Source organism: Rhopilema esculentum, chromosome 5 (assembly GCF_057945365.1).
Source record: "Rhopilema esculentum isolate cy_ngs chromosome 5, ASM5794536v1, whole genome shotgun sequence".
NCBI classification, from domain to species: Eukaryota; Metazoa; Cnidaria; class Scyphozoa; order Rhizostomeae; family Rhizostomatidae; genus Rhopilema; species Rhopilema esculentum.
Genome location: NC_142819.1, coordinates 1593826 through 1621144, shown reverse-complemented (window position 1 = coordinate 1621144; position 27319 = coordinate 1593826). Strand labels below are relative to the sequence as shown.

The window sequence follows — 27319 nt, the reverse complement described above, 5'->3', positions numbered from 1 at the left end:
ATTAGACTAAGCAATCTTTATGTTGATGAATGCGAAAAGAAGGGATCAAAGAGATTCCTAAGGCATAGGCAGAAGTCTATTGATCAACGATGATGCCATGTGTATTTTACCACAGAGAGATGCCTTTTTGTGCTAAAAAGACACACCTAAAAGCCACATATCTTGTTAAGGCAAGCCAAGAAAGAAAAGATCCGCCATTAATCCAGATCAAGATGCTATTTAAAACAAGGAACGACATTAAGAAGATCTCGATGCTATTTAATGTTCTCAGCTTTGGTCCCTCCTTTATTCGATGTACTACTGTTTTCCCTATTAATTTCTTTGTGATGTTGAAATCGAGCATCTTTTTATAAAGAAAATATTTCATTTTGTATAGACATCACACTAGTGATCAACTTAAGATTATTCCAACGCAAGAATCAAAAGCGCAGCGGGCGAATTCTTCCGCAATGTCCGGATTGTAAACTTAGTTAGATCCATGGAAATAGATGCCAGTGTGCGATCTTGGCAGCAAATGCTATACTCTTTACGTTAGTTAAATGAGATGGCGAAAAGCATATAGCCTGAGAAACACAAGCAAGACGCTATATAATAACAGGACCTGAAGAGTTCACCCAAATGCAACCCTCACTGGTTGTTGTTGCCTTTATCTCTACAATCTTTACAACGCTTTTGGCCCAAAAAAGCTTAAAAGAAGAAACAGAGGGAAAAGAGCAACCCCCGATTAAAACAACTCCTTGCTAAAATCGGGGCATGTTATGAAATTAATCAACAGAAAGGAACCAAAACGGCACAGTTTTGTCTTGCATTTTAAAACATTTTAAAATGATCTAAGCGTCACTTTCTATGCATCTATTTAAGTTTATAATTGTTTGATATTATTCATGAGGTGGTCAACGTGAATTCAATTTGGGGAGCTGAGAGGAAATGACGAGTGAGAGGAAAAATGGATAATATTTTAATCATTTAATTGTGATTGATGCGATTTTCAGTTATTTTCAAGTGATTGAGGCAAATGTGGCATTAATAAACATAGATAACAAGTAAGAGTGCTGCAGGTTAGTCGTTGATTCTCAATGATTGTCGTTATGATAGGTTTGATTGTTTTATACGAGGGGCATTTCATTTAAAAAAATCATGCAAAATGCAAAATCAGGTAAATGTGTTGCGAAGTTGCTGGGGGACTGACAAAATTAGTTGAGACTTTTAAAAGAAATTGATATTTTTGCTTTCCTTTGAAAAATAGCTTTCCCCCTCCCCAGACTCAATGTTGAATGCATGATTTTGAAGCAAAAGAGATAGAACTATAAGTCCAACGTTAGTCTGCGGGGGAAGGGGGGATTCGAATTTACAGAAGCAACGTAAAGTAGAAAACTACAAAAATTGCATTTTGTCCTAACAATTTGACTGGGATTAGGCTAGACCTTCATTATTTGCAGAGACATCCGTAATTTTGATATTTTGTCTCTGTTCATAACATTGCAATACGTTGGCAAAATTCAAATATTTCATTTGCCATATATAGCCCATATTCTATACATTAAACCAATAGATTCTATAGATTTGGCTTTTTTGAAGTATTTCATAATGTTTTTTAAGGTTATGCAGCTAGAATAAAAAAATTCTAGATAATATACTTTTATGACGTCACACTAAGGAATTGGTAATGAGTCATCTCGGCTTTGATATTATTTAATTAAAAAGATTGACATTTAGTTTACGATACATTTAAACATTTTTAATGGTATTAAGAATGTTTAACGTCCAAGAAAAATCCCTGGAAATCTTTAGAAATTCCGAAGAAATCCCGAAATCCTTGTCAAATTTGTTAAAAAATCCGAAAATCCTAATCAGGATTTCAGGGATTTTAGAAATCTCAAAAATCTCATACGCTATTTCAGGTAGTGAAATGCCCCTCGGTTTTGAAACCAGATTAGTCGATTGACTGTGCCTCCCCATATCATTAGTCAACTTTAAGAGATATCATAATCATAATGATGACCAAAAATGCTTGCAACTTTCGCTTTTGATCAAGTGATGAAAATGAATCACTTATTATCCTGATTAACAGCGATGAGGATCGGTCATTGTAAGTGCAATTTCAACGGAGGCTGGGTAGTACCAACTCCTTTTATGATTGTTCTAATCGCCAGCATATGATTTACCAATCAACTGTTACTGCCAGAAGTGATCGCAATCAATCACCACCTACAACTAAGGCTGTTTGGCATCACTCTATATTTGATAAACGTGATTGACAACACTGATCTGGGTGATTGCTGCCCTGACCTGCTTGGTTCGTCACGCCTCTGTTTCATTTCAAACAGGAGATGTAGCGATAAACATCTAGTACGTGATCACTCTTTTAATCGAGATAATCCGCAATATCCGTTTCACGGAGACTTGGTACACTGCCTTCTAAGACCATGATCTTCGCCATCTCAACTGACTTGACCTAACATATTTGATGCAATTATTTGGGATAAAGATGCTTCACGGGATAAGGAGAGAGGATATGATTTAACTAATGAAAGAACCCAGGTAGCTGGACAACACTTTAGTACTATGCAAGGTATCAAACACTTGGCAGCAAATGTTTTGATGTTAGAAGTTTTATAATGCTGTAGTATTAATACTAACACGCTCGTGAAATGAAGCAGGGGCTTTTGGGATGCCAGTTGTCACTCGAGAGAGAACAAAAAGGTAGCACCCGGGATGGTGCAACAAAAGTGCCCAGAATAAACAACAATAACGTGTATGTAATACCAGGTAAGGGCGTATTGTGTGCCAGGATGACACTTGGAAGGATGTAAAAAGATGGCACTCCGAATGGTGCTAAAAGATGCCAAAAAGAGACTCAGAATGAAATACCGCCTTCTGACATCTCTTTATTTAAGTTACCAGAGAAATGAAACAAATTTCTAAAAGGCGAATGGAAATGCGATTATATGAGGGACTTGTGCTTCCAGCCCTCCCGAAAGAAATGTTTTTCTTGCTAACCATTTCAGATCATCAATTGCTTGCATTTCAAATGGCTGCCTCTCCCTTAAAATGAAATCTATTAAATTCTTCCGAACGACGATTGCTTTCGGCCCAAGCAGCAGTGACTGTTCACATTAAAAAGGAAATTTGGACTAACTGTCAGTCACGATGTGCTGACCGAGGACAAATTTCTACCCAACAGGAACATCTCTTATGTTGCATATCACACATGGTCAAAATGATTACTTTAGATGTACAAAAACATCAAAGCGTGAGTACGTGAAGCCTTGTGGCGCAGGTGAAATGTCAATGAAGGGAGAATTATTGCATGAGAAGAATCGAATGCTGGCATTTGTCAAACAAACGTTCAGGTTGAAGAAGGAAAATGAAAATGTATTACACTCATAAAAAGAAGCATTACCATGTTGCAAACGGAATCCAGAACCATAGTTTTCCATTAATCGAAAACAGTATTCTTTTCCAAGTAACCTTCCAATATTACTTTCTACCAAGAGGGAGAACATGCAGGAGAAAATGGCTGTTTCGCTTTGTCTCAATATTGACGTCAATCTCTTCCCAATCCAAAAGCATAGTCGTTCTTGAAATATTCTTGATAAAGAACCCAATTGTACATTTAGAGACTGCTTTAGGAAAACCCCGTATTGAAGAACTTAGGGGGGCATGGGTGATAAGAAAGCAGAAGGGACATATCAACATAAGACTATGTTTTCTTACAACAATGTCTAGCTTCCAGCGATACAGTTAGAGTTCGTGATGGCTTGGTGCTCAAAATGCTTCTAGACCGCTACAGCAAAATCTCTCAAAGAAAAAGCAACACCCTAGAGAAGTATAAAACAAAACTCTACAAAAAATGGATACCTCATTCATAAGACCTTCATAAACGAGGAAAAAGAGGCATGTAGAGTGGATGGCATCACAACCTCCAAAACATTAATATCAGGTCTACTTCTTTTTTGCGTAGTCTTTTATACAAAAATGGGCAAATATTATTATTATGAAAATGTCGGAAAGCAGATCTGCTGAACATTTCCTATCGGTGAGATGAGCTTTCAAGCTTACCAAAAGGATGAAGAAAAAACAAAGCGTTTTTATAGTCAAATGTCACAATACATGTACCTAAAAATAACAGTAAAAGGGATGTAAGCAAGAAAGATCCAGACAAAATGAGCAAGATACAATGTAAGCAATCTTTTTATAGAATTGCTAACTTAAATAAAACAGGATTCTTAAAGAGTGATAAGACGAAGTCCTGATATTGTAAGCGAAATGAATGTGGCAGTTATTCGTAAAAAAAAGGTTATCTGGGTACCTAGAGTAAACCATTTGGTGGTAGTTGCTAGTATAAAACCGTTTTTTCGATCTGCGAGTCTATTGGAAAACTACCAGCAACAAGATAGATTGCCGATGATAAATGCATTGAGCAAGAAGTCAATATACCAAGAAGCAAAACAAATTTCTCACGTGAACTAGCCTGTGTGCAGACTCCGCGCCGTGCAGACTCCGCGCTGTGCAGACGTAAACTAGCCTGAAATTGTCAGTGGTAGCTCGCTACGGATTGCATAAACGTTGTACAAAATCATAAAGGGGTAAGCGTGCAGACTTTAAAAAAGTGAGCAGAAAGGAATCAAACGATGGCAAAAGTATAGCACGCAAAAACCTTTGATAGTGCTACTTGCCTTTAGGTTAGAGTTTGATGGAAAGTGATCAAAAGCAGTTTATGGATTTCATATTCATTTTCATTTATAAAATATTAATACAGGATAAATCGTTTCAGTATATACATATGAAACTGTAGAGTAAACTGCTTCCCAAACGAGTCCTGTCGATACGACAAAACGATCTACTATGCTTGGATGTTCTCAGCAGAAATTTATTAGCCTCGGATAAATAAGCTTGATTTTCAAACGCTTATACCAAGGCTGCCTTGGAACTTTGTTATTTCCCGGAGCAGACCACGAAACAACGCAAAAAGATTTAGGACAAATAAACTTATCGGATTTGAGAAGTAATGAGCCCAACATACGACTAATAAACGTTTAGCTCTGTATATTTATTCAAAACAGTCGCTTTTCGTAATGTAGGATATTGAAAACTAAACATTTTTATTAACGACAAATGGGATTATGGTCCGCATTATTAACTTTAGCTCCTCTTTTTTCCAATAGGTCTTTCTCTACTGGATCGATATTTGACAATAAGGAGCGAGAAAACGGTCTGCAGCAACATTCTACCCTGGTGGCGTGGAGGTTTACATGTCAAACCATGAGAGGATTGGGAAGAATAGGGTCATTGCTTTTATTTCTAAGAAGTTGCGTAAATATCAAACCTGGTCGAATGTAATGAAAATTGAATCATTTCATCATATGCTATAACAGAAAATTGGATCTGGTTTTTAAGACTTCGAGAGAGATTGTTAATGTTCGTTCGAATGGACCTGAAAGAATAGCTGACCGAGGCCCGTGTGCAAGTGTTCCACGTGCTAACCAATGAAGTAGGTTTGCAGCAACGTCCTTACGATACTCTGAAATGCACATCAGAATCTGCTGTCGATCCTACTAATTGGTTAAACAGGGAATATTTCTTGGGCAACAACCTAAACTTATGTCACATGTCCCTTGGCTCAACTTGTCCCTTTACAAGTATGCACGCAGGCTAGTTATATATGGAAATCAAGAAATCTTTGCTCATCACGAAGCCCTGTCTTCAATGCCTTTCTAAAGACTTTAGCTGGGGGTTAAGCCTTTGTTCTAATAACGATGAAAACAATGATCTATTGCTTTGAACATTAAAAGAAAACTGGGGCTGGAAGGGCAGGACCTTCACACTTTCTGTATGTGGGTCTTGTATAGCGCTGGCCATTGTGTAACAGAGGTTCACCACAGATGACATAGACTCCATTGAAAATTTATCTCAACAAGAAACTCAATATCACAGCCAAACAACCTTAAGCTCTAAGTGTAGAAATAACGTTCAGGAACAATCTTGTGGTAGAGAGCCAGTCACCTTCCTAAAGAATGAAGAAAGCCTCAACCTTAATATGAAAACTAAGGCATCCATTAACGAAGCATGTACGTACGCCGGAGCAAAGGGTAGAGTCAGGTTTGAATTGTTTAAATGGGATTGGGGTAAGATACTGGTGAATCTCGTTTGTTTGGGGTAGGATACTGGATACTATAAGCAACTAGGCACTGAATAGAGGTTTTATAGTGGACAATATACAAACAGAAGAAGAGACAAGCAAAGTGCCAGAGTCAAGCAAGACCAGGGCCTCTTGGATGATCTCACAAAAGTCACTGCTGCATTTGCACCAAGCATTGCACGGCAGTTCATTGTAAATTGTATGCGTCTTACACTAACATATTGATATACTGGCACCCATCTAGGGCATGTACAGATCAGGTAAACAGCGGTTTAAATGGCCAAGCTATAAAAACCTATCGCGTTTTCAAAAAGGGATTTTTCCGGGTCGCCAGGTTCATGACTCTTCTGAAAAAAAATAATGACTATCTGATGGGACACCGGCTCTTAAAATCGAGGCTGCCGCAAACGAGACACCAAAGCAAAACAAGGTACCTAAACAGAAAGTAGCAAATTATAAAATTCTTCACGGCAAACAGGAAGAGCTCTTATCTCTCTCTGTTATCGTCAAGGGTACCTTATCATGTAATTTGCCATAGTTGAATTTCAAAAACCCGTAGACCTGATAAAATTTTTCCAATCGAGGATCATGAGATGCGAAATCAAATCGAAATTCTTTGGAAAGTGAAAAATTAAGCCGCTCTCAAGGGCTGAAATGTTTCCGATAACAGAAATCCAAGTGGTCAGTTTTCTTGGGTCATCCAGAGTGTTATCGACATGGTCTGGAGTGTTTCTTGCATGAAAATCCCCAGTAATAGAGGGTAAGTAGCAAACGGGCTCCCACAGAACGACTTAGGAAAATGCCGTGGGCTCCAGTGCTAACAACAAACTTTTTAACAAGCAAAATCCATCAGCAAAACCAATAAAACTAAACGCATTACTGCCTTATAGTAAATCGTGAAGAGATTTTAGCTCTCGTGAAGTCATTGATTGTCGGCTTTGCTTCCGCACTTCAGTCATGAGCCCTGCTTTCCTTAAAATAAGATACGGCAAATCCCCGCAAAGAGCAACCTAAGAATTAAGACACCAACTGACTGTCATTCCTCAAGAACACATCGTGCTCAAAAATCTACTTTTGCTTGAGTAATCATGTTCTTATCTAAAAGGAAATATTTGAACAAAATTAAGAAAGATAAAGTAAGATTTTATCTGGAATAAAATTCCCTTGGAAAATATGTGAAATTTTCCAATTCTAACTAACTAACGAAATAAAGATTTATTTCAATATTTCAGGACCCAAATAAACCTCTCAAAAATATATATAGTTGAAATGTTGAAATAATTTTGTGCGTGAGCTTAAAAAATTCTCCTTATGATTCCAAAGAAGTTAAAACAAAAACCCCTCTTAATACATTGATTACATTGAAATACATTAAAATCCATTGAGGGACACAACAACACTATTGGGATACAAAAGCATTTTCGAGAGAGGAAGTTGCTTGATAACTGAGGCAATTCTAAAGAATCTTTAATGGCTTTGAGAACAAAAAAACCAAACTGGCATCAGAAAGGAAAATTATGACAGTTTGACAAGATAAATGATTTCTAAAAAAAGGTATGCTGAAAGAAAGTGTTTAAAAAGATGACTTAAGCAATATTATAAAATATTTAATTGACAAACTGGGCTTTCAAAAGAGTGAAAATGTCCAGGAAATTGAAGCCAAGAGAAGGCCCACACCTAATTGTGACACTTAGTCTTTCCCAATTTGAAGGTATATTAATGCGCACAAAGCAGAGGATATTGGAATCAAAAACTGTGGACACGGGGACGAAGATAAAATCCTTTATGATTACAAAACTATAATTCACGAGCAGACTTGGGCTGACATTGAAAAAGTTAAAAGCTGCAAAAAGCGACAGGCTATGCCCAATAAAACAAAACTGGACAGTTTGGGAATCGCCAGAAAATATAAATCAAGGTTAACAATGAAGAAATAGGAAATTTTACAAACAAAGCTTCAAATCAAACAACTAAATCTTTAACAACCCAAGTACAATGGAAACTGGAGAAAATAATCGACAGTGATTTGAGGAGGCGTAAGAAGAAATGAGAGGAACAAAGAAAAGATCAATTTGACTGGTAGAAATGAATCCGGGATGAAAAATATGAAGGCGAAAAAGAAAACTGAAAAGGTCAAAGGAAGAAAGAAAGATGGAAAATAAGTGGGGAGCGGAGAGGTAATAAAGCTGTTGAACATAGCAGAATTGGGTTATTAAACCATTTATCACAAGTTATTATCATCTTGAATTTTGTACCGTCATGAGGTTTAAATAGCAAACCTAGAATGGACATGCGGGTCGTCAAATGGCGTAACGAATTAGAAAAAAACCAGCCACGAGAAAACCACAACAACTATTCGACTATTCACGGAAAATTCAAAGATCACTGGCGCTTATACGGAGAATAGTTGAAAGCAGGCCTGTCAAACATAGGTACACCACACCGTTGCTTGACTCAATACAATGGCAGCAGCATTTAAAAGAACAGTTTAAACGATAAATGCAAAAAACATCTTCATTTTCTAATGATTTACTGCAAAATTTTGGTTACGGTATGTCGTTCCCAGGCAAAAAAGTACTTCATGGAGCCTTGGAACTAAGAAGACGCGTGCAGTGTTTGGCAGGATAGCAAAGTGTTGAACAACATCGAGTAGTGTGTTCTCAATGGCAATATTGTCCACGTTGATAAACAATATGTTGGGACTAACCAATAATTATGGAATGCAACACTGTTTGAGTTCAGTGATGAATGTTCTTGGGAAATTCTCTGTTCTTTCATAGAATAAAAATTGACAACAAAAAACGTTTGCTCTGCACGCGTAGGATGCTTGTGATATTCTGCCTATTGTCAAATCACAGGTAATAGGACATTTTCAAGAGATGAAAAGCAAAGTTTCTGTTGATAAAACTTTATAGCGGATATAAATATACACGCATAGATAACAACATACTGTAATGGAGTTAAGAATGATGAAGTCACCAAAATCTATTTTTAGGATTCTTGAAAATCTCTGGAAAAAGTAAGGATGACCTTAGTTTAAAGTCTGCTTCAAATCGGCTGAGATATGGCCATTGAAAGACCAAAATATCATTATAAAATTGCCATTATTTTGGCTTGGCTCGTAGACTTTAAGACGAAGCCTGAATCACAGTGATTTGATAAAGAAAGTGCATCATCTGGCTACCTATAAGGAAACTGGGCTAAATTCGACAGCTTTGCTACTTATTTGGAGGACCATTTTCAATGTTTTCTCGGATTAAATGAACAGAATCGAAATGTTCTAAGAAATGTTTTTATGACGTCATCAATACTTAACTGTATTGCTTTAAATATATGTTCGCTTGAGTGCATAAAATAAACTTTGATTGAGATTTGGAGGATAGAAAGTACAATGCTTTTAAGAAGTAGAAATACAAGTGCAAATGACAAAACTTTCTGTCCCTTTTATCTTACGTGAATTAAGATCAAGCGAAAGCTGAGAGTTGAACACGCAAAATTTTACTACTTATCCAACGGGAGGAACAATTTGTCTTTTACTATGGCTTGAAATCAGCTTTGAACACGATCTTTCAAACTGCTACTTATGACGAACCCTAATTTCATTAAAAAACAATTAAGAAAAGACAGCAAGCAATTTGAGCAATATCATACGCAGAGGAGATTCGCAGGCCACACTGTGGGTTACCGAGACCATTTTAAATGGCCTCACGAGGAAGACAGCGAAACCAAGTTTAAACAATCTACGTAGCAACAACATAATAATGTTAGATGTATAAAATGTAAAGCATTACCTGTTAGGATATTGTTATCTAAAATTTGCAAAATACTTCAAGTTATACCCGGAATGGTCGGCAACTAACTCGGAACAACCAGTCTTCGAGGAGATTTCTTTGGCTTTATAACACCCTTCTTTCTATCTTCTTTCTGCTTGTGTAGAAGATCAGAATTCTGAAAAAGAATAACAACGCAAAATAATTCGCAAACACTGACACTTCTGCGTAAATTGGTAAACAATACAAGAAAATAAGACGAAATACATCTAAGAAACAAACCAGCTAAAAATATCTAGTTTTGTGCAGATCAAAATGATATTCTTGCTGTATATAATAAATTACTGTTAATTATAGCAAGCGTAATAGAAAAATTGATACTTCAACCGCATTTGTTAATTTCTAACTTAAAGTGGGATGCTTGATAACTTGTTACAACAAATTGGATACAATTGCAAACTGAATACAATTAATCAAAACTCGTATAAGTAAAGGTAAAAAATACCAATTTTGGGATTCTTATTAAATATTCTTTCCTCCACCAAATCTTCGTTATCGCTGAACAAAAGAGTATATTTGTTGTTTTGGCCTGTAAGGCTACCCTTCAATTTGATGCAACAACAAAAATTGGGCACACTCGGGTTTTCACTATGATTAACGTTTTGATCAGTAAATCAGAATACACTGAACAATTTCAATAAACAATAAAAGCGAGGAAAATGGATTCACAGCTCGCTTTTTTCACAGCTGGCTGTCTAAACACGGTTTGGGCCTAGATGTAGATTCTAACCGCAGTTACTTTTGGGGTTCCAAAAAGACTCCAAAAGCAACATTTCACCAGACAGTGCTTGAAAAGACCAGACAAGTCCTATTGAAACCCAAGACCTGTCTGAATCTTCAAAGGCCGAAAATAATTACCAAAAAGCCTTCATAATGCCTAGCCACAGAAAACCTAAGACATGGATAGGCCTTTAGGAAATCTGCTATATTCCTAATATTCTTGGATATTAAATTCAAAGTTTTAGAAAATATCAGCCAAGGTTTTTAAGTTAACAGTTGCCTATTCACGTCTGGAATCGTCAACAACCTCAGCATTTTAGAAACAAAAGCTTCTATGGTTAATTTTGCTTGGAGTTATCTCCTCCTGCCCAGTCATTAGACAATGGCTAGTCATTAAGAAAACTTGGAGGAGGCAGAAAAACACTTTATCGGGAAATATATCTTGTTGACAAGGAAAACCTACATTGCAAGCATACATAAATAGATAGAATGAAGAATGGATAAAGAGCACAATACAAGATTGAGAGAAGTTAGAATTTTGATTAGGATCCTTAAAAGACCTCAAAAAAGGGTTCGAGTTTGTTAGCAAATAAAGAAAATCTTTGAATGAATTAGATTAAATTTGATTAGAATGACTAGTAGCGGCCAGATATGTAGATACGAAAAGGTTTATAACAGTTAGTAAGTGTATCTAAGTTAAGGGCTCAATTCGTTTGTATTCTGTGAATCCAGTCTGAAATGTGATGACTTTTATATTAGTATCATATATGATGTATTAGTATGATACCAGTACTAGATGTATTAGATGATGCCTCTTTAAGCGTGGACAGTATGCTAGAGTATTGCCTGAAAGCCAATAGAGTGCTGTTTGTCTATGAATGTGACAAAAAAGGCAACAGAATAACTAACACGAACCTGGCAGCTACCCAAACTTGAGATCTGTTGAGGTTATCCGAGAATCAAGGCCAAGTATTATAAGTCTCAGAATATCGAGTATCTAATACCGATGACAGAATTGTCACCGTGACTCATGAACTACTTCTAAATGCACAATGCATTATTTGAAATTTTTTATCAGTCTCTAAATTTTCCCAAAGACCGGCAGAAATGAAATAAAATTCACTTTGAAAAGTAAGGTAAAGCTTTCTCTAGAAAGGTGTCAACAACCAAATCACTTTAATCTGTTAAAGTATCACTATTTAGAAAGTGAAGCTGGAAAGTGCAGCTGCATTAGTTTGAAATGCTGGGCAGAAGATTAGGTTTCCTTGAATTAATGGAACTAAGCTAGTGGGAAACACTGTACTAAGCATAGGAAAGACTGCCAATTTTAAAATTTCAAAGCAAATGATAAAGCATATATTTTCAAAGAGCTCTTCAATCGTTGTTTACGGATTCATTATTTGTGGTCAAAAATATTTATTTCACAGGAAACAAAGCTCTAGAGAATATATTCCGATCTTTTTGTCTCATGTGACTGATCCAAAATTATTCATGTTTATCAAAAACAAATGTCATCCTTGATGTTTATCCGAAACAGGGCTCGAAACAAAATTGATTTTTAATCTCTTTATTCACAAACCACCATTATTGATAGTAATATAATGGCTTAATCATTTGTAAGGGAATTAAAAAGTAGCCACAAGTGTTTGATGTTACCTCACGTAATCGGGTGGGGGCAGTGCTACATTATGCAGCTGCAAAAACGAGTGAAATGCAACGATTCTTAATAGATGAGTAGAAGCAAAATAGCATCTTGGGAACATGCATTTATCAATTCAACAGATCTCACATCTTGTTCGAACAAGGAGCCTCAAACTCAAAGCCAACCGATAAATATCACTCACTAAGGATAAAACTAGGATAAAAAATTTTAAATAATGACACATCTCTGAACTTAAAACGAAACTTGAAGAATGTGTGATAAAACTGACTGGCAAATTTAATCTTTCGTTGAAAAACTGATATTTAGAGAGTTAAAGCTGCGAAACCAATATAACATTTCAAGGCTCGTGAAACAGAGAAAAAGAGGGCGGGCTTTTTCAACTCAGTAAGTGTGTAACAATGTGAGGTCTCGTATCAGCTTTCCAGCCAGTCAATGGGGCTTTGTTCCAGGTGGTAATACCTGCTCAAACACGAAACATTGGGAAAAATTCGTATTCTTACCTGAATACTTTCCCACTCCATTCTCTCAATTACTTCTCGTTCACGTCTTTTATCCTGTTAAATACGTATAAAGAAGTGAACATTATGATATTTGTAAATCCAATATTTTGACACAAATGCAAACCTGGCTTGCTGATATTTTGACATCTCAAAACCAGTAAGTAAATTGCAAAAACGATTACGGAATAAGTTGGCCAAAATTCTAGAGTACAATAAGCAGCCGCGCAATCAATAGAGATTGCTACAATCGGGAGCAATATGAATGGTACGCAAAATATCAACGGATTTGTCATCAGGAATTGAAAAAGTTCATCTTCATGAAGATACACAAAAAGAGATCGTTTGAAGAAATTACCACAACCTAGTCAAACTCAGAGCAACAAATAATTGGAAAAGGTATGCACGAGTGGTGTATTTTTCTTCAAACGACAGAGTTGGGAGCGTGGAAATAAAAGAATGTACATATCTGTGCAAGAAATTTGTGAAAAACGTCTCTAAAAACTCTTCCTTCTCCTGAACGGTCCATCCCTATGAACGAGCTGACACCAAAAGCAGTCGAAACCGACGCCTATGTCGCTTGAAGGGTTTCATAAACATGGTGATGAGTTTGAATTGGCAAAATTTACCTGTCAAACAACGATCTGATTGGCTATAATTGGACGTCCTGTATACCCCAGTTGGCAACTGCTGCCTGGACTGAGGCGCCCCATCCAACAACACCCCCACAACACACAACACACCAAGTGCAGCCCACATTACCCCCAACCGACACCATCACGCCCCACAGCACCCCGTTTCCATACCCAACAGCACCCCGTTTCCATAACAAAAAGCATCACCATGCCCCATAGCACAACATCTCCATACCCCACACCACCACGCCCCTCCTAACCCACACTACCACACCCTCACACAACCACACCCTACATCCCGCCTCACTTTCCCACCTTATGACAGCATCCATAAAGACCTCCAAAACCATAGACAGCCAGTAGAGATCGACTTCTGCTTGTGCATCAGTGTATGCGTATAGAAAGCTCAAAGTTCAAATTCCAAAAAAGAATACCAACCACGTAGTGAACAATACAGCTTGCAGGAACCCAGACCAGGAGGGAGAAAACCATAATTGTGCCAACGATATTCTCTTGCATGAATCGAGCTGATTGCGGTAAAAGAATTATACGTCAACGCGCAGACAATGAGTTAAAGAATTACTAATATATAAGATCACAATTTTGATTTAAATGACTGATAATAAACTTTTAACAAAACGGCAAATTGATAAAAGTTGTTTTTATAGAGGTAAACAGAATTTGAATTTATGAAAATCGTTCTTAGTCATTCCTGTCGAAGTTAATTGGCAATATTCCTAGCCTTGAATGCAAAAGTAAAGATGTATCCAGTAAGTAAATTATGGCGTGATTATTTTCATAGTCGTGAATACAAAGTTTTAAAGCATACCAAATTTGCTTGCTGTGAAATCTTCAAGCAAGTTGCTAAAGTAGTCCAAAACGTTCTTTTGTGTTTTCTTGCAAGATCCCTTTCGAAATAAGATGGAAAGAATACAGAGAAAGCTGGTACCAAAGAAAACATAGTTAGAATCAGTAAACAGAACCAACAAATAAGGCGAGAAATTTTTCACGTTTTAATTATGTACAAAATATTTATCACTATATTTGTTAATTGTTTAAGCTTTAAAACGTCTGTAAATCTTTGAAATTCAAACGCGGGGAACTGCAAAATTATGGCTTCAAGGAAGATTAAACCTACATCGGTCATTTGTCGAGTTTATGGAAAAGGACAGTCATCAATTGTCATTTGTAAGTTACTTATATAATTTTCTTACTTTCATAGAAAGAGTTTCTCAATCGTTCGGTCATTTGTATCTCAATAAAGCAACAATAATCGGGCAAGACCCATACTACGCCCCCTAAGCTTCTAGCATCGGCGTTGCAAACAATCCGTATAAACGTACTTTTAAGCAGGATCCCGTATACGATCCGGTGTCACATGGACCACCTTCATTATGATTCAGTGTTGTACCGTTAACGACAATTGGCTCACACGAATCTGTGCTGTTCGACTTTGAACAGCAAATCTTGCAGATATCGTCAGCTAAGAAAAACGATGTTTTACAGAACATTAGAGATGAAATCCTAAGCAATAACTTCATCAGCTTTTGAAAGCATCTCTATACTAAATCTACAAAATAACTTCAATTGCTCTCAACAATATTATTAAAGTGATCTCGAAAAGGCTTTGTTTTGGATATGTGGCAAATACAACCTTTAAAATGTGTGATGCTATCTTTACAGGACCTCAAATGCAGAATAAGCAGTGGGTTTTTCCTTGTCAAGGCAGGCTTAGTTCTCACTCTCGATTATTGGTTTTGCAATAAATGCTCGCTAAAATGTTAATTGTCGTAGATATTTGTAGAATACTGAACACGTAGTTATTAAGATTACTTCAAGAGGCCATGAAATTTCTCTTACCCTTAGAACACAGACATGATACCAAGCCCCTTTGCTCGCAAAATGGGAGGCACACACCATTGACACATTTTCCTCTATGAGAGAGCAAAAAGAAAACGGATTCAAGGAGAATACAGAAAAACTGTGAAATTTACGAGAATACTGCAAGGATGCTCGTAGATTCGCAGAAACATATGCAAATGAAAACTGAGGCTGGGGAAATGCTTATGAAACCATAAACGAGATGGATTGCACATCACATGCTTAGAAGAGTCCCTATATGTGTAAGTAACAAAAAGACTACAAGCTAGAGCAGATGCATTAAAAAGGAACTATTTCAGTACATCAAACTTCAGTATTAAATTTTCTATAGAAAAAGTGAACTAACTTTGAATAGGCGCATGGTACACCAGATAGCTTTGGAGCTTCCGGGCAATTGGTGCTGACGCCACTAGTACGCATTAAGGAAACTTCCGAGAAACGATGTCTACGTTCCAGGAAAAGGATTTAAAAAAGTTAGAATACAGACTAAGTCGGACATAAGAGTGAAATAGCGATTAACACTGAGATGCTAAACTATTCCGAAAATCTGCTGTGAGTTTCAAAATCAATAAAGCCGTCAAAGACAAGGCAATCTGTAAATTGATGGCTGGATTGCAAGGAAGTGAGGCTTCTAAGTGTTGTCAACGCCGAAGAATGAAAAAAATATGTCAAATGATCTATGATTTAATTTTCCCACGAAAATCTCATAGAAGTGCCTTTACATAAACTTTGTTTACTTGAAGGGTTTGTAAAAAAATATTTCCAAACAAATCTGTAAGGAAAAATGAGAAAGACGTAGCGAAGATAGGTAAGAATGGTTTATATAATAGCTCTGAGATAAAATTAAAAACTGAAAGAAATAAGCAGAATACGTTAAGATAATAAAATTCAAACACATAAGACAGAAAAACCGTTTATTGAACTTCTGCACTGGTATTTGAATCATGCTGCGCACAAGAATACTTATTGGATATGATACGCAGCCAAGAAAATTGGCGGTCAGACGATCAATGGAAACATAGGAAACAGAAGTGCTACGCCCAAGCCCCATCCTAGTTTTCGTCGATTTTTCATAGAATGTATACCCTATTTAGGGGTATAATTTGCAAGGAAGATGGATATTTTTCAGGACTCTGTTGATACAATTGTGTTAGCTTCGTTGATGGTGTAGCAAAATTTCAAAGACAATTGTTTTATAGTCTATATTGGAATTATTCTTGATATCATAAAGAACCAAAATTTTGTTAAATTTTCGCTTTCACAAGATAACACATGCAAGATAACGCACAAAGATAACAAAATGACGAGGTTTTGCATTAAAAGTGATTTTTAATGAATGTTTTAAATTTAGAATAACTTCAAGTGATTCAGAAAAAAACAGCCTTTCAACTTTTGAACCAAGCCCATAATTTTTCAACTCACAAGTAATCATTTTCAGAGTTGTATTACGATTGCAAAAAGTTTCATTTTTCTTCTCATTTATTTGTCACGGTTCTTGTGAACAATTAAACGAGAAAATTTTTGCCTAGGAAGTTGGCAGCCCTTCTCTTTTACTTGAATTGAGCAATACCATAATCAAGTTCCAGGGTTAAATTATCTGCACCAAATATTACGTCAAGGAAATCGAACTGACGAAGGTCATGGGGACAAAACCTTACTGACGTGTCCTAAGCCAAGGCAAAGGCAAATCATTGAAAGGGCCTACGCAAATCGCTTTCAAATCACCCAGTACAGCTCGGAATGACAGAATGAAGCTATAAAATCCTTTTTCTAAGGGCTTTTGTCAAAATTTTTCCAGCCTGATCAGTTTTTCAACCATTCACTGATCAATGCTCCGCCTAAAGCTTAGATGAGATCTCTCTTGTATTATCTGAATCCGGGTACCGTATTACAGCACCGACATGTAATCAACTGAACAACAAAAGATCTTAAAATCTTCATTAGCGTCAATCCTTTCTGGAATCAAGATGCTGTAAGTCACACCACCAAATGTTTGCAGGGTATGATGCAATAACAAAGCCTGAGAAGAAGCTATTGTTGCACAAGAAGAAAGTTTTGTGCAAAGGACCTGGTATAATTGATTAGTGCTCTAAATGGCTTGCACATCTGGCGCTGAATTGGGAAAAGAGAATTTCATACAATGTCATTTGAAGTCTGAAAAGGTTCAAGAGAAGCATTCATTGAATGAGTTTATCAAATCAGGTTCAAGCCTCATGAAAGGATACTCGCAGTATGTCTCTCCTTGGCAAGCCAATGGAAAACTTTCCCTACATTTCTTTAGCTTGCTTGCGGGTCTGCAGTTTTGACAACACGGAGTGTTTGTATCACTGCGAAAAAAAAATATAAAGTGAAGCAAAATCTTATCAAAATAATGGAAATTTCATATTCAACTTTTAACTGCTTAGAATAATATTATTGCTCTCTAACGTTTGGATGATAAAAAAGGAAAAGAAAGGAAAGCATTTCGTTGGCTAACTGTTTTGGCAATACTGTTAAAGTTGTAAATAAATTCATTATTTGTATCCAGTGAAATTTCCATTCTTTTAAAATGCATTCTTTCGCAGTTTTGTGCTAGAAAAAAGAAAATTTTCGTCCATGTGTCAATGACCACCCAGACTTTAGTATGAATGGCGAATTTGGAGAAAAACAAATCTTTCCTTCGTTTGAATCAAACCAGCAGGTTTAAAGTGCCTATGCAGCGAAATTTGCCATTCCAATATTTTAAAAGAAGTCTATAGAATCCTTTACCCTTGTTCTTATACAAACAACAGAATTCCGATAAGTTGAATGGTTCTTTTTTTATTGAGTGTCAAAGCATGCACAGTTTGCAGTTGCATTGCGAAATTTCATTTCCCGCTATGACGTCACAGTGACGAGCAAGGCAAAGAAATTTTGGTCAGGGCTGTTACGTCACTTATCAAGTCGAATTGTGCAAATTGTGATACTGGCGTGAAACTTTGCTATCAGGGGCAGTTTGATGTGCTTAAAAAGATAGGATATCGACCCCAACTGAAAATTTCCCCCTTTAACTATTATTAGCTGGGGGTAATGAGCCCAAGACTCTAGAGGCGATATTACGATATCTCTGCTGTAAGTAAGTACGATAACATAAAAATTTGTGGCAAGTGACATATCGTATCTCCGTCTCACTTTGGTACAATAGCATGAAACTTCCCAAAAGGGGGCAGTTTGATACGCTAAAAAAGATAGTATATGGAACCCGACTGAAAATTGCCCCCTTGTTCTCTTAGTCTCACTTTGGTACAATAACATGAAACTCTGAAACAAAAGACAGTTTGACACGCAGAAAAGGATAGGATATGAACGAAAAATGAAAAATGAACCCATGTGCTATTTTTAGACTTGAATAGAGGATCTTCATTGGGTGGGGCTTCTCATTCATATGCCATTGGTGATAAAAAGAAAACTGTTTGTTCGTCATGCCAAAATGATGCGTAACCAGAGACACGCCTTGGGTTTTAACACACAGGCATATGCATGCAACTGATCTCTAAATGCATCCTAAATTATTTACAACTCCGTAGTCCGCTCGCACCAGGGTCTACGTTACGAATTTGAAAGTGGGAGGGGGGAACAAGGTTAGCTAAATTAGGGGGGCCAAGACTTCTTTTCCTTTTCATGCTGGTATCACAATTCGCGCAGTTAAAATCTAATACTGTGCTTAGAGCCAAGACTATGAAGGTAAAACACCTATGTTAGGACTGGGTTCCAGTACCCCATTCTGAAAAAAGAAACAAGGGGCAAGATTTTCAAATAGCTGTTTAGTTGTTTGAAAAAGTAAAGAAAGCTACATTAAATATTCATGTAAAAGAGAGTAATTATTTATAGAAGAAAGTCTAACTAGAGACATGGGCACCATTACCTTATTCTGAAAATAGCACCAAGGGGGAAATTCTTATTTCATTTTCTCTTGATATATTTAAATATCTTATAATGCACATACTGTAACTTTCCCTTTTGCACATTTTTCATGAATCAGACTGTAACCGGACTTTCCCTTTTGCACATTTTTCATGTTAATGATTTATGGAGATTGGCCTAATTCGAGGACTGGGGCCAAGTACCCCAGTCTAAAAATAGCACTTGGGGGCATTTTTCGGCTTGTGTCTGTTCGGCATCGTCATCAGAAATTACCCCCAGTGTGCCAATTTTCATGCTGGTATCACAATTTGCACAATTCAAGTCAAATACTGTGCTAAGAGAGCCCAGACTAGTTTCCTGACTGCTGTCGACCCGACTCATCACTGTGACGTCACAAACTGGCCTTGGTTTCACAAGTACTACCTTACCTCAAACTCTGATTAAACACATTTTCGCTGGTCCAATTATGACAATTTTGGTGTCAAATGTATCAGAAAAGATGGGAAAATATAACTCTTAAATAAAAAGAAGACATTAAATTTCGCTGCATAGACACTTTAAGGCTTTGAAAATGACCTTAAAAATGTTAAAAATAATTAAAAAATGACCTTAAAAATGTTTTTTCAAAGCCAAACTAATTCTATTTTTATGAATAACCTGGAAAAGAATGCTTGCACATGTTTTAAAGTGAAAGCACAATCTGATACCCACCTGCAAGTTGCCCCCAGCTTAAATTTACAGTTTGTACTGCAGCATTTGTCGGTATCGTTGATCTTGGCATCAAAGCCGGGGTCACAGTCCTCGCTTTTAGAAGGATCATTCTTATTTATCTCGACTTCATTATTTCCACAATACTGGCCAACTTTGCCTACGATCAAAATCAGACGATTTTCAACTAGAAGCTAAAAACAGACACGAATAGGTAAAAATAGGTCTTGTCGGGTTGAAAAATAATTGCGTCTTGAAGAAAAAGAGAATTGTGCCAATATACCTGGTTATTGTAGCACAAAGAAGAAAGAGAAGACGTATTATAAGGACTGCACGAAGTTGGTTAGGTAGAAGTGTCTATCTGTTTGAGTTCAAAATTAAAGAAACAAGACCAACTTCTACGAGTTGAACCAGGGACACCAGCTCATCTCACTGCTGATTTAAACCTTGCAATTTATTGTGGCTATCGAATTTCAAGCACTTGCTTGGTGGACAGCATGCATTTAAACCAGCCCTTGGTGTGTACAACCCTTGGATACGCTGCTAACAGTTAAACTTCACTTTATATGAAACAAAAATTATGCTTCAACTCGAATCCTTGATACAGAAGTTCTACACTGGCTGGCAATATAACGACATCTAAAAACACCAATGGTCTAAACAGGGCTTCCAGACAAGAGTGTGAAACTTGTATCAATTAGAAAAGCTAGTTGGCCCATCAACTACCAACCCTTTAAAGTTCTCAAATTTATCCGCCTTTTTATTGATCCCAAGCAGTGACGTAACGGTGTTTAGGACCAAACTCTGGCACCTGGAGCCCCCCGTTCTTACGGGCGCTGTCTCAAGTTTTCCTAAAGAATTTCAGGTAACTCCGTTACGCCACTCGCTGCAGGATGTAACTGTTTTTAACAAGAGACAGGATGCCCTTCATTCTACTTCACAGTTAAATTGAATCAAAACTATTGCTTGTATATCTTAATCTTCTTTAGCCTAAATCCAAGCTAGATGCAAACGTATCGTTTCTCAACCAATTCAATCAAATATACTGAAATATACTATCAAAATACGAGTCAAAACCTTACAAAAACGCTTTGATTCATGAAAGTTGTTTTTAATTTTCAATTTCTACTTGATGGGATTTATAATTTGTGGCCTAGGAATGTTTTGCAAATAACAATTAAATATATCATTCCGAACAACGTCTGCAAATTCATATTTGCTTTTTCTGACTTTGATAATCTTATACTTTTTTGACTGAAATCTCACCAAGAACTTTTTTTAACAATATTTATACCAATCTGCTTTGGTAAAAATAATGAAAGACAAAATAACACCTAAAATGGCAGCAGCATGGTTTGAGGTTTTCGAAAGGGCGGTCTGTGAGAACGAGTAAAAGCGAAAATTTCATTTTGCCTTTCTTAAAGGCCTTCTTATGTTATAAACTGTGCTGCGTAGCAAAATATCGTTATTAAATTTCATTTTTCAAACTTAAAGATTGAGGTTTATCAAAATGCTTGCTTTCTTCAAAGCAATTCTTTTTTCAGCAACATAAACAGTTTAGCTTAACAACTCCTGAGATTCTAACTAGCAGACACGACACTTGATGTGCTCCACCTCAGTAAAACTGAAGGATAACATAATATGTGACGTCGAAAAGCCTAATTAACCTCTTGCACTTCTTTTCTCACAAAGAAATAAGGGCAATCAGTTCAGTTATCTCTATTGACAAAGTGATCAGAAAGGTGTCTCCAAGTAAAACACAGCTAGCCAAAATCTTCAGACAAGAAGATCAATTAGACTAATAACCTCTACGACGACAAAGAAAGACATAGTGGTTCTCTTCTAACATGAATCCATTGACAAAATCAGTGATCAATTGACAATACTTGACAAAATCAGTGCATCACGAAAATTGACAATCCAGTACGAAAGAGTCGAAGAGTCGAAATGTTAATTTAACTGATTTGAAATTATGTAACCGGACTGTTTTAACTTTCATACTTGATTGTCGATTTTCGTGATGCACCCATTTTGTCAAGTATTGTCAATTGACCACTGATTTTGTCGATGGATTCATGTTAGAAGAGAACCACTATGTATTTGTCTGTCGTCGCACTGGTTATAAGTCTGTTTAACAAGCTACGTTTTCCAAAGTCAAGATCAATAGGGAATGTAAGAGGAAAGTTCAACTCTTCAACTTAAGGGCCATTGCTACTGAGGTAAAAGGTTTCACCAAAACAGTGGCCTTTTCAACCACGATTAGTGTAGTGCAGTGACGAAACTAAAAAAATACAAATTAAAGCAAGAGAAATAAACCAGGCAAAACAAATTATGATAAAAAGAGAACTGAATAATACAGAACGGCTTGATTGAAAAAGAATGAAAGAGAGGTCATTTTTAACTAGCCTCGTAATTACTTTCTTTACAGGTTTTCATGTTACAGTCAAAATGCCAAATGTAAACAAACAGCGGTGAAAATAAGAAGCTCGTGTACAAAAACTGACTTAACAGGGAGGATTGAAAGAGTGGAAGACAAAACAGTCTGCCATATTTCGAATGACTAGTTACACACAAATTTGCTTTTTTCAACTCTTATTTTATACCTGCTAGCCGTAAAGTGCAACACTGGTATTTAGACTCAGTCATGGGCCTATTATCGCTTTGATGTGCTTTCATCCTAAATTCATTATCATCTTGACATTGAAAGGTAAGAAAATGATGAGTAAGTATCGATAAACAGTGTTTGATAGGGCAGTGCAAATAAATGTAAAGTGCTTTACAATACAGAGCTAAAATAAGAGCAATGAAGAAAGACCAAAACAAGAGTCATGTGTCAGCGAGTGGAAAAAAGTGAGCAAAAGTCAAGGCAGTCATACAAAATGTAAGTGGATGGGTTGACTACATCCATCTTTTATGTGAAACAAAGGTCGATGTTGAGTACTCCAGTTTCTTAATGTTCTGGAAATTTCAATACTCATTTTTTCTTAAGAGTTTCTTAATTATGATGTCATGAATGATGCTATGAAATATTCGTGACCTTTTTTCACGTCAAGAGATTCGCTTCCGTTCTGACGCTGTATTTAGACGTGGGAAGTATAATTTTATCCCTTGTGTCTTAAGTTCTAGGCCAACAGGGCAATCTTGTTCTTGGATTTTACAAAATTTCGTTGTTCTCAGTTTTATCACGATTTAATAGTTTCTTAATTTTTTGGCTTCGAGTACTGAAGTTTCTTAATTTTTTCTGGCTGTCCAGTACTCCTTTTTTATAGCCAGTTTCTTATAAAAAAAATGAGTGTATGTTCAGTTCACTGTTAATTAGGTAGATGTTCACTGTTGTCAAAGGTATGAAAACTGCCTTTCTACAAAAACTACAGAGTGCTTGAGTCAGGTGGGTCATTTGACCATTTCTGTTTCACTGAGAAAATCATCTCAAGCATAAAGTTTGAAAAAGTTGAAGATTGCACTGTTGCCAAGCAAAGCTCGTTTAGTTGTATTGGCCAAGCCATGGGAATTTGTCTTTCTTAGATAAACTTCTAATCTAAGTTTACTTTGTATTCTATGCTATGCAGTAGTTTGTTTTTGTTCCTAATCCCGAGATAGCGAATATGATAATCTAATCAATATATCAGGATGAATCGCTATTGTCTTTCTTAGAAGCAGCAATTTCCTCTGAATGAAGAATAACGATTAGTTTGTTCCCAGTCACGGACAACCACAGTCCACCCGACGCCATTAGGCCGGCGCAATAACAGTCAAGTGTAAATACAAAAAACCAATATGTATTCGAACTTGGAATCCGACCCGATTATGACTGCGAATTAATCGCTGTGCAAAACCAACTGACTTTGTTGCCAATCAGTGAAATCCGGATTAACACAGAAGCAGGACCGAGGCGAATAGGCGTTAATAACCTTGCTAATCTCTACATTCATTTCATCGTTGCCACAAATACCCTTGATCCTTGAATCGACGCGTTCCTTCAGGGCAGTGCGGGTCACATGCTCAAAATCTATGGATTCGATTGCATAGACCAAGATACAACATTTTGTTTGAGGGGGCCGATAAATAAGTGTAACGACAGCCATATTTTACAAATAAAATCATTTTACTTATATTTTACTTATGCTACTTAAGTTTTTTTGGGGGGCTCTTGCCCCCTGCCCCCGGTATCTCGGTCCTTGTTGGATTGAATCAAAAAACGATGATGCTTTTTGAGGTCTTCGTACGTTATGTTTCGTAGGGATGATTTAGCTCAGTCTCCAGTTATCAGACCAACCTCTACGACATCTATTTGCAATTAATTCAGCACTGAGATGCTTTGTCATAGATGTTGAGATGTTAAACAGACCCCAGAAAGATTTACACTAAATGGCGATTTCATTGCTAGCACAAGCGTAATAACAATTAATGATGGAGAAAACAACCTTACAGAAGCGTGATGGGCATAGGAAGAGAGATACCTTTCTAAAGAACCCACATTCGAATAAAGTCAACGTACAGAACCTTGCATACGTCCAATTACACGCATTTAATAAAAGGGACATTCAATTTTCGCATGTGTACATAAGCCTCATCTTTTAAGACTCAAAACTAAGCCTCGTCTACGCGACCAATTTTTTTGTTGACAAATTGGAAACCTTTTTTCATACGCTTTTACTGGAAAAATAAACTGATCATGTATATTGGCCCAGCCGCGCTGTGGCTCAACCTCATTCTGCTGTATTTTTCACAACAAGTTTTTTCTTCCTCAACCCTAAGGGTCTGGATACGAGTCAAAATGGCAAATGTTGTTGCCACGTCGCTTACACGAGCGTGCTTTTAAACTGAAAATTTTCGTTGCGTAACATTTAAAAACTCGCATTTCACCTTACTGAATAAGTAAGCTTGTAAAGGGAAATTTCAATTTGACTTAATCTACACTACGAAAACATTGAAGAAATTTGATTGGAAACAAGAAAATAGCACGTGTAAAGCAATTGCATGTGCAAATAGCTGCACTTAACTTCAACAAAAGTGGATAAAAACCTTCAACATAAATAATGATATCTCTATTACTGCATTTTTGAAGCTTTGTCGATGATTCAACTAGAAGTTTGAACTATTAGCATGCTAAAATCGACCAAAAACGGCTATAATAAAAGCAAACGTTTTCAAACACACCAAAACATTTGACACTCCTGAGAGCAAATGGCAAGCTTAAGTACGTCTAAAATGTTTGCGTTTATCAAAGCCATTATAAATTTTGCATCACCAAAAACCTAAAGGAAAATCTATTAATTTCTTCCAATTTCTTACTTTATTTTCAAATGACCTGCCAAACAGAAGGCAGAAATATATCAAATACTTTGCTATGGGAAAGGACTTCCACTAGCTACATGAAGAAAAATACAGATAGTAATACTTACTTCTAAAGCAACTGGTTCGTTTGGCCACTAGTACCTTGTCAATAGACCTCAGGCTACACGGTGAAAATTTCTAAAATAAATCAAATTGCAATTACATTTTCGCAGATTGACGCTCATGATCTACTTTTGATCCATAAAGAACACCAAGACACTTTTTTGGGATCCATTTTTACTGCTTTTTATTGATACCTTTTGGGTCCTTATTACATTGGCTTTTTGATGCAAAATTTCACTTTTTCGACCACTTGTTTGTCAACTAAGTTGTCCCAATATTGCATTCATTAAAGCATAATAAGCTACACAACAAAAGGCAAAAATGAAAAGTAAACACTGCTGCTTAACAAGCAATAACAACAAATACCTCAAAAATGCCTAGGATAAGAAGGAATTCGGGGAAGCAAAATGTCACCAGTTCTACATTATTCGGACCATCAGTTCTTAAGATTCTTAGGCAGTGACAAATCTTTGAGTTTCATGATAGAGGATATTTGTGACGCCCTTCTGGAACTTAGAGATATGCGTTTGCCGTTTTACTTTTAGCTGCTTAGAAAATTTAGGACAAAAGGGAAACAGACAATTTTGTCTGTCAAGTTGTTGACATGATTCTTTTGGCATGTTGACATGGTTTATCGACACACAAAAAACAACATGATTAAAAATAAGTAAACATCAAATAAATAAAAAATTAAAAGTGCTAACTTCCAAAATTATCGCAATTTCCATTTTGATGCGGATCTTCTTATTTTTAGGATAATTCTTAGAAAATCCTACCTTTAACAAAAATTACGGTCAACTTAAGCAAACTCACTTTGTTATTTAGCTTCAACCCAGAAACTGAGGTACTGTGCATAATGAACTTGCCACCTTTCGATTCTCCAGGCGAGCATTCAGATGTGAAAGGGTCATGATCTGAACCAAAGTTATGGCCTAGATAAACAGGATGACATCATTAACAAGACAGGCAAGACAAGACAGGATTTTAACAGCTAAACTACAAACATATGGATTTGGAAGAAATGCCAGCAAATTTTTCCATAGTTGTTTAACACTCAAATTGCAAAGAACAACCGTAGAGCTAAATGCAGCAATAGGCATTTTCCATCGGGGAATTTGAATAGCTTACAGGGGGATCTGTTATATTCAACATGCCTATAAATCATCTCTTTTTACTGAAATAATGCAAGATAAATATAGAAGGGGAAAAATTTGTTATAATCGTGCAAAATTAGATCGTTTGGCTGTTGAATGAAGACCTGGCAAGATTGCCACTGCATAGTACCCTTTTGGAAATTCCACCCCAAGTACCCCATAAATTCTTAAGGGTGCAGTCTCACTGCCTTCCTCTAACAAGCAATGCAATAAACGACTGATGGATGCACTGATAAAACATGAAATACCACCAGGTACTTCACATTCATTCGCCGTCGAATCATGCCAGTATGCTAGCATCTCTTGGTATCGGCCATATTGCAATGCAATCATCACAGAATCAGTTGCAAAAATTAATCTGATCTCTGTTTAACAAGCCTATTGATAAATAATCAGTAAAAATAATTTGAATGAGAGTCCTGAGATCCCCGTAGAGGCTTGATTGTAAATTAAATATTTAGCTGGTGGCTTATTTGAGGAATGACTCATTTCCTTACGGCATTTCTGACGTCAGAGCATATCAGAGAAAAGCTAGGGATCACTAAGGATCAAATCTATTAACAGATTTGGAGCTCTTGGATAACTGTAAATTTATGCGGAATATACAACGTAAAGACATACCTAACTCTGTAAGAATCCAATTGAAGTTGCGTGAAAGGAAAGAAAAATGAATAGGGTTATTTTTTCAAGTAATTACTACGTACAACTATCGATTGTATAAAACCTTTTTACTTCAGCCAAGGAGAAGAACTTACTATGTTTAGATGACAAAATTGCTCCTAAAATTCATTATGGTATATGCCAGAT

The 27319-nt window shown here is 36.5% G+C and overlaps 1 protein-coding gene across 1 annotated transcript; it reads right to left on the bottom strand.

Annotated features, from left to right (window-relative positions):
- Positions 1-8946: 8946 nt before the first annotated feature.
- Positions 8947-27273, bottom strand: LOC135689956 (ADAM 17-like protease). Its single transcript, XM_065207324.2, has 12 exons — positions 27134-27273; positions 26172-26290; positions 25364-25433; positions 19962-20118; positions 17594-17695; positions 15715-15777; positions 15348-15421; positions 14831-14970; positions 14317-14395; positions 13926-14014; positions 12856-12909; positions 8947-10090 (listed from the first exon to the last, which is right to left on the bottom strand). The coding sequence occupies exons 2-12, from the start codon at positions 26211-26213 to the stop codon at positions 9998-10000; spliced, it is 963 nt and encodes a 320-aa protein (XP_065063396.2). The 5' UTR covers positions 26214-26290; positions 27134-27273; the 3' UTR covers positions 8947-9997.
- Positions 27274-27319: the final 46 nt, after the last annotated feature.